The sequence below is a fragment of the Armigeres subalbatus genome, chromosome 3 (genome assembly GCF_024139115.2).
Source record: "Armigeres subalbatus isolate Guangzhou_Male chromosome 3, GZ_Asu_2, whole genome shotgun sequence".
In the NCBI taxonomy this organism is placed as follows: Eukaryota; Metazoa; Arthropoda; class Insecta; order Diptera; family Culicidae; genus Armigeres; species Armigeres subalbatus.
In genome coordinates, this window is record NC_085141.1 from 111887310 (window position 1) to 111896175 (window position 8866).

Below are 8866 nucleotides of genomic sequence, written 5' to 3' on the forward strand. Positions count from 1 at the left end.
TAGAAAGGCGCATTGTGGATCAAAATCAATTCTTGGCAAATGTACTATTGAGAGGTAGAGCCAAAATATTTTCTTCAAAGTGCACATCATAACCGCTTGGCGACGGTAGAAAGTTGGAATCTGCTATCTATTAAAAGTGCAGGAATTAAACAATGATGACGTCTCACATCATTGAGTTGCGTCAAATGAGATTTTCCCAAGATTCTGATTTCGGCGTACTTGCTGTTTATTATTGGAAAGGCGCGTCATTGGAAACAAAATCATCTTTTTACACGGGAGAAGGTTGAACCGAGACAAAAATCTGCAAAAATGCAAATCATAATCGCTTGGTGACGGGCAAAGTTCTTTGGCTGTAGCAGCCGATGCGCTCCTTGCATGGAGACGTTCCAAAACAATGTATTAGGATGGATGACTTCTATCGTGTTCCAGCGGCAAATTCTTAATTGGCTGACAGTGCATCAGTAGTGGAAATTCATTACAAAATTTTGATTTCCGGCGTGCACGGTACGAAAATTCCTCTCCTCTTTGAGTGAGACTGTGGCCCTGAAAAGGGCCGTTTTAAATGAAGCTACTTCCTCGTTCATTCATTAGGAGCTGACTTACTTGGTGACGACTTTGGAACCCTCCGAAACGGCGGGCTTGGCCAGCTCGACACGCACGAAGATACTCGACGCCTTCGATGAGACGCCCTTCTTCTCAGCCTTTTCACCGTCGGTGATTTCTGGTCGGCGCTGCGATGTAATTGTCCTGCCGAATTTCCGAGAAGTAGTAGTAGTAGTTTATTACTACTGATGAGACGCCCTTGATGATGTTTCTTCTCAGCCTTTTCACCGCCGGTGATTTCTGGTCGGCGCTGCGATGTAATTGTCCTGCCGATTTTCCGAGTAATAAATTGTCCTGCCGATTTTCCGAGAAAATCAGACTTCGGCTGGTCAGAATACGTTTGCATGGACTTCGAGGCCCCGCCCCTTTGAGCGCCGTATCATTGGCATCGGCTTGCTTGCTCCGCCTTTCTTTCGTTCGATGCCAATGCATTCGTACATAACAAGGGCCTCTTCTTCTCCTTCTTCTTCTTCTTCTTTTACAAATCAAATTGCAAATTATGATCGCTTGGCATCGGCTTGTTTGCTCCGCCTTTCGTTCGTTCGATGCCAGTGCTTTCGAACATAAGCAGCGACTCTTCTTCTTCTTCTTCTTTTACTTCTTAAAAGTGCAAATTACAATCGCTTGGCGTCGGCAGCAGCGCAAGCGCTCTTCGGAGGGGGATGCTGCGAAAATTGATTCGCATGATGGCGTATGTCGCGTTTTAGCGGTAACTTATCGAGCGGCTGACATTGGGGTCGGTAGCAATGAAATGAAATTTTTCTAGATTCTGCTTCGGTTTTGTTGCTGCTTGTGATTGGGAAGGTGCATTACTGAAAACAAATGGGTTCTTTTCAGAATCATAATTTCACACGAGAGAAGATTGAGCCGAGACAAATGTTTTTCAAAGTACAAATCATAAGCTTTATTGCTGCTTGTGATTGGATAGGCGTATTGTGGAAAACAAATTGGTTCTTATAATAACTATCATATTACATGGGAGTATTTTGAGCTGAGACGAATTTTCTGCAAAGTGCAATTCATAATTGCTTGAGAGCAACAGAACAACGCCGTATTTAAATAAATATGAAAATTGCTAACATTTGAGTAAATTTTCAATCGAATATCATCTCTAATCCCAGCACCTACTAAACAGGGGTATTCTTGAAATAAACATTTTCTCACCAGGTTCAACTTGGCATTCAATATGCATGCATTCTCTAGCACAGACATCACTTTTCAATAGCTAACGTGATGCAATTTTCATATTTTTTCGATATACAGTTAGTGTCTCGTATCACATCGGTGAAGTGAGAAACATTAGTTGTGCTTAGAAGAAGTTTATTCGATACTAGTGAATACAGTGCGATGTCGCAATACTTGGCAGCGAAGTATAAACGCAATTCCAGGAAGCGTGAAAGGGATCAACAATCGGACGCACCTCAAAGCTTCCAAGGACGGACGCTGAACAGGCACGGAGTTATCGGGCCAAGTTGAAAGCGGCCAAGGGTAGTACGTCGTCGGCTACCGGTTGGGACGCTGGCGAAGGGCCCTCAACTCGAGGTAGGAAGTTATTATTAGCAGCAAATGTGTAAATACATATCAATAATGTGAACTAATCTTCAAATTCTATGATGACAGTATAGAAATTTTGCATTTTATCATTTTATATAGCAGATTTATCTATAAATGTGAAATTATCAACGAATATTTTCTATTACCTATTTTCTATTACGAATACCTCTATTTCTCTTTGCTTGTCGTCGAATGTATTACATTGTTATTACACATTATTTATATATTATTTTCAATAAATGTAGCATTGACAACATGGTAAGTACTTTTAACGGCTGAAGTTCTTCAAGTACTTCGAAATATATACTGCAAATGTTTACTTATTAGCTTATTTAGCCTGAATTGTTTGTTGGGTTTTATAAATCGCTAAACGATAAATGGAACAATATAATTCCAATCCCAAAAGCCCAAAAGTTCTTAGATATTCAATTTGTTAATATAGTTCCGAATTCATTCACTTGGTAGGTTACATTAGCCTGCCAGTAGAGTTGAAATCACACAATCGGTAAGATTTGGTCCTTTGATTTGGTGTTGAATTAAATTTGCAAATCGATTGTGTTTGAATTTTGCATTCATGTATTAATGGATAAGATTTGAACCGAATTTCTATTTTGTCTTGAGTTTGAATTTCGATATATTTTTCGGACATATTATTTAATTGTTCTGAATTTGAGTATGATTCGGATTAAATTTGAATTAAATAGTTGGAGCTTCTCAAATATTATTTTTATTTAATGAATTATTGGGTCGTATTAAATCTACGGTGTCTTTTACTTGTTTATTATTTGATTCAATTGAATTTTGAATTTAATATTTGGAACAATAACATATTAGATTCCAGCGAATCGCAAAATTTTAACAAATAGATTTTTATGACATAAAGTTAAGATTTACTTAAACTTTTGGATAGTGTGTTTTGTACAAATATATCCTAAACACATGCTACTTGAATTTTATATTACTATGCTATTGTTGTTTATAGTACGCTTGGCAATAATTTTTCATTTCATCTTTTATGTTTTTAAATGTCTTATTGTACTTGGTACAGTCATTTTAAATGCGAATGCATCTGTCAATTATGTATATCTGTCTGTCAATAAGGATTAATCTTCCCGTGTTACAATTTCTTCGAGTAGAATTCAACTTAATCCGTGCTGATACGGTCGTAAACTCTGATCATGAAGATTCCGACGCCGGTGAAAATGTTGTGATGCAGTCCGCAAGAGCAGATGTCGATGATGAGCGTGGTGACTTTGAAGAAAACGTGTCTGCTGTCGATGATGATGGCGAACATATTTCTTCGCTTTTAACACAAGACAAACCCAATTTCGATCGGGCTGATCAGGAGTTCCAGAAACGATTCGTGGAAAACGATTTCGGTTGCGCTTGTGATGTGTGTGCTAGAATCTGGTTCAGGAATGATTTGAAACCAATCTCCGACTCAAATGCTGCCGTGTTACTGGCGACAAATTATTTCGAAACGGTGGAAGGATTTTTGGCGTGTGCTACATGTCGAACAAGCCTGAACCGCGGATCAATTCCACATTGTCGCAATCGAATGGCTTTACATATCCCAAGTTTCCGTCCAATTTGCCTCCGCTAGACCCTCTCACCACAAGACTGGTGTCTCCCAGGATCAATTTCATGCAGTTTCGTCGTTTGCGGCATACTGCAGGTTTGTGGAAAAGTTATTTTAACTTAAAAATGTATTACATCAAATAAATATATGATTTTCCTAACCTATTTTCATTAACATGCAACAGGTAGTTTGGCAATAATCGGCCAAATTATCAACATTCCAGTCGACGTGGCCCAGATGGTAGGCGAACTTCCCCGCCACCTGGATGACGACTATGCTATCAACGTGTGCATCAAGAAACACTTCATACACAAATCAAGTTACTTGTCCGGCTACGTGAAGAAAGGTACCGTTAAAGCATGGCTGAACTATCTGGTTACTACACCGCTCTACAGGCGGAATGGAATTGTTTTCAATGAAGAAAACTTGGCTGCGATCGGACAAACAGAGCAGACGGATATTTCAGAGGAACGTAGGGCAGTAGACCTTGAAGTCGTCGACGAGATGAACGAGGTAGAAATGATGATTGGACAACAACATACGCTCATGTGGAATGAAGACAAGTGTCTGGAACTTGCACCGGCACAAAATCAGAAACCGCTTTCCATTATCTACGATGAGTTTGCTGAGGAGCTGTCTTTCCCCGATATTTATCTTGGTCATCCGAGATGCTTCAACCGTGAAGTCCATGTGACAGCGTTCATGATGGCTACTAGCGAGGTCCGACGTCAGGATCGGCAGGGCGTGAGACCGGAGCATATTTTGTATATGGCCATGAAAATCATGCGGCTGCGGGTATCGGAAGGATTGAACAATACCTTTAAATGCATGGGCACGGCCAACATAACAAGGGCGCAGTTGCAAGATCGGGAATTTTTGGAAAGCTGTATTGAGCGTAACCTCTCTTTTCTGAAATCTATTCCGAACTCCGTTCAATATTGGCAGCAAAGAAAACGGGATGTTTTCGCCATGATCCGGCATCTGGGGAAACCCACGATGTTTTTGACGATGAGTGCAAATGAAATTAGATGGCCTCACCTACTAAGCATTCTGCGGAAGCTTTCTGGTGGCTCTAACATTGCGGAAATGGACGATATTGTGCAACAGTTGTCTGCACTCCAGCGTGCTACACTTGTCAGCGAAGATCCTGTCACGTGCTGTGCATATTTTCACAAGTTGGTAAACATCTTTCTGCGCCTTCTGTCATCGACCAGGTTGAGCCCGTTCGGCAAATACCACGTTGTAGATTATTTTAAGAGGATCGAGTTCCAGCATCGTGGCAGCCCGCATGCACATATTCTGCTCTGGCTGGCGAACGATCCCCGTGAGGATCCGAAAGAATGCCCGCTACTGTTGAGTTGATCGATTTTCTGTGCTCCATCAGATCGGAAGATCTGCCTGAGACCTATGGCAATCAGGTGGGTTTAAATTTCGCATAGTTTCTAGCAAGTAATCACTCACAATGTCAAACCCTTTTAGGTTCATAAACACACGTTTACGTGTTTCAAGCGAAACGATAAACGTTGCCGGTTTAATATTCCGTACTGGCCAATGGATCAAACCAGAATTCTGATCCCCATTACAGCCGGGGATGGCCGACTTCAACAGCTAAGCAGAAAGGCAGCAAAAATGCGGGAAGCTCTTGAAACGAAGGTCTACGATAGCCTTGACGCGTTTCTCGTTGATAGCAGTTGCACGTACGATTACTACTTGGACGTGATTCGCTCTTCCATTCGCCGACCAACAGTTCTGCTGAAACGTTCCATGACGCAGCTTTGGACCAATCCATTCAATCCTTGGATCGCTGAGAAGCTCAAATCCAATATGGATTTGCAGTTTGTGCTGGAGGAGTTTTCATGTGCTGCTTATGTTGTGGAATACGTAAACAAGACCAACAGAGGCATAAGTAGTTTACATCGTGACCTCATAAAGCTCCAGGAAGAGCATCCAGACCAGGACTACAATGGATTGTTGAAGAAGGTCAGCATAAAAATGTTAAATTCCGTGGAAATGTCTGCCCAGGAGGCTGCTTGGTATTTGCTTCGGCAATCGATGTCAGAAGCCAGCCGCAAGGTACCATTCATCAAATGATATAGTTTTCACAATTTAGAATTCAATTTCGTTTTAGGTTGAGTTTATTGCGACAATGTGGCCACAAGAGCGAATAAAATCCAAGAAGCGGAACAAACAGATGGACGAAGAGGATCTCGACGACAATTCCACCGATGTGTGGACGCTAAACATCATCCAACGGTATGAACTGCGCCGAGGAATGGATGATATCTGCTTGGCGGATTTCGCAGCATATTATTCGGAAGAAAGATCCACGAAGCATTCATATAGACTCCGTTTAGTTCCCCGTGTATTGCGTTGGTGCTCATACAGTATGGCGGAAATGGTCGACTATAAGCGTGAGATGGTTCTCCTCTTCCTACCGTTCAGGAATGAAGTCTGCGATGTACTTGATCGGAACAAGTTCCTGAAGTTGTATGAAGACAACGAGGCCGCCATTTTGGCAAAGCACAAGGAGTATGACTGCGAAATGAACTTGGATCAGGTTGTGGAGGAATACATCCGCATATGCAGCGAAGACGACGAGCAGCAGGTGATTGCCGACCAGAAGCGCGATGAGTTCGTCCGCACGATCGTCATGGAGCCGAATGATGACGATATTCACAACTTGCCAACAGGACCCTTGGCAGCTGTCGTCAAACAGCGATCAAATGTCTTGTCAAAGCAAGAATATTGTGAAATGGTGCGTGCCACGAATGCAGAGCAGCGGGATTTGATTGTGCAAGTAATCCACAGCTTGCATTCCTCTGAAGAAAACTGCAAACCAGTGCAAATATTCTTCACTGGCCCGGCGGGCTGTGGCAAAACGTTCACTTTGCGCATTCTAATGGAGACAGTGAACCGGTACAGCCAAGCTCATAATAAGCAGCACAACGCTTATGTAGCATGCGCATCCACTGGAAAAGCAGCGGTTGCAATAGGTGGAACAACAGTGCATTCCGCATTCCGGATTTGCATGTCGCGTAGGCAAAGCTCAAAGCTGAGTTTCGAGGCATTACAACTGTACCGGAACGCCTTCGCCAACGTGAAGCTCATCATTATCGACGAAACAAGCATGCTGGGTGCTGATGTCCTCAACACAGTACATGTCCGGCTTCAAGAAATCACGGGGAACTACGACGATCCATTCGGTGGAATGCCGATCGTATTTTGCGGCGATCTTCGTCAATTGCCACCGGTCAATGCGCGGGCGGTGTTTAAACCGAGCATAAACTCCATGCATGGCGCCGTTTTATGGCAATCTCTCGACTTCTACCCATTGGTTCAAGTTATGCGACAAACCAACGAGCAGTTCTCCGGCATTCTCACAAAAATTGGCAACGGTGAGCGGATGTCGTCTGAGGAAATCGAGCTTATTGAAAGCAGGTTCCGTACGGAGGAGTGGTGTCGGCAGCATGTCCCTCGAGGGATCCGGTTATTCCATCGGAACGCTGATGTCGAACGGTATAACTCTGTGGCGTTGATGGATCGAGAGGCTGTCGAATGTACTGCAGATGACCTATACTCTGGTTATAAGGACAATTCCCAGCTGGCCAGTGCTCGCACAAAGGTGCATAAGATGAGTGTAGTAGAGACTGGTGGCTTACCGTATCTGTTGCGTCTTGTTCTTGGTACACCTTATATGCTGACCACCAACGTGGATGTCGAAGATGGCATCGTGAACGGAGCGATCGGAGAGCTCATGCATGTTGAGTACAACGAAGGAAATCCGCAGCAACAGGCAATCACGAGGCTTTGGATGGCATTCGAAAATGAGTCCATTGGGAAGATGTTGAGAGTGAAGGCCAGACCGCTGGTGTATTCGAGACCTGGGGTGCTACAAACAGGCTGGACTCCAATCGTCAAACGATCGGCGAACGTAACCCTTAACGGTGGTGTTAAGTGCAAAAGAGTTCAGTTTCCCGTTGTAAGTGCGTGTGCCCTCACAGTCCATAAGTCCCAGGGAGGCACATTCTCGGAAGTCGTATATAATTACGATAAGGGTCAGGAACAGCAGCTAGTTTACGTTGGTCTTTCCAGGGTTACATCAATCGACGGATTGTATCTGACGAATGCCAGTAACTCATTCCGGTTCCACCACGGAAAGGGTTCTATGACCCTAGAATGAACGACCTTCGGACGGAACTTGAACGTTTGAGTAACCATCGTATGCGCACCATTACAGACGATATCATGGAAGCTATAACCGCAAACAAGTTGGCTTGTACGTTGATGAGCATCAATGTACAAAGTTTGAATGCACACTCGTCGGACATTGCAACAGATCGGGTGCTTACCGCCGTTGATTTGCTTGCAATGAGCGAAACTTGGCTTGACAACGGCACAACCACAAACATCAATGGATACCTTTGTGTTTGTCAAGAGAAGCGTGACGGAACAAGAGCGGGAGGAGTGGCAATATTTGAACGTGCTGGTTCGTCGACTATGGCCGTTTCTCACGCCATTACGAAGCTCAATGAAAGCTATGACCCAGCATTGAGTGTAGCAGACGAATATGGGGACTGCTGTGCTGCAGAGGTTTCAATCATGGAAACCCGCACATTACTGTTTGCGGTATATATTTCACCAGGTATAATCAAATAGTAGTTGTGTTTGTATTTAAGTGTGTTGCATTAAATTTTGAATATTTACTAGGTACCACCCTGAAGCAAAAGAAATATTTCTTAGTGCGCAACCTCATAAAGTACACCCATGTTGCCATGCCCGTGGTAGTGTCGGGAGACTTTAATATTGATGTGACGAAAGAGGAGAACAGAGATTTCATCTGGTTCATGAAGCAGTTTCTCTATCTGGATTGTGCTTCGGATCCAACTATAGCGACTACTCTGGGTGGCACATGTCTCGATCTAACGTTCACCCGGAACGTAAGTGTGGAATGCAGGAGATACTGCACGTACTTCTCCTACCACCGGCCTATTTTGTCGATTCTTGCGGTGTCCCGAGGTAAAACTAATGATTTAGAATTAAACATAGTTCTCTTCATCAGTTATGTTATTTTATTCTAGAACCGATGCCATCCCAGTGAAGTGAATTAACGTCACTGATCGTCGTTGGTCC

At 43.3% G+C, this 8866-nt stretch overlaps 1 protein-coding gene across 1 annotated transcript; it reads left to right on the forward strand.

Moving 5' to 3' along the window:
• Positions 1 to 5365: 5365 nt before the first annotated feature.
• LOC134221891 (uncharacterized) lies at positions 5366 to 8384 on the forward strand. The gene is made up of 5 exons (XM_062701058.1): positions 5366 to 5809; positions 5865 to 5989; positions 6122 to 7896; positions 7974 to 8326; positions 8379 to 8384. The coding sequence occupies exons 1-5, from the start codon at positions 5366 to 5368 to the stop codon at positions 8382 to 8384; spliced, it is 2703 nt and encodes a 900-aa protein (XP_062557042.1).
• The last annotated feature ends 482 nt before the right edge of the window (positions 8385 to 8866 follow it).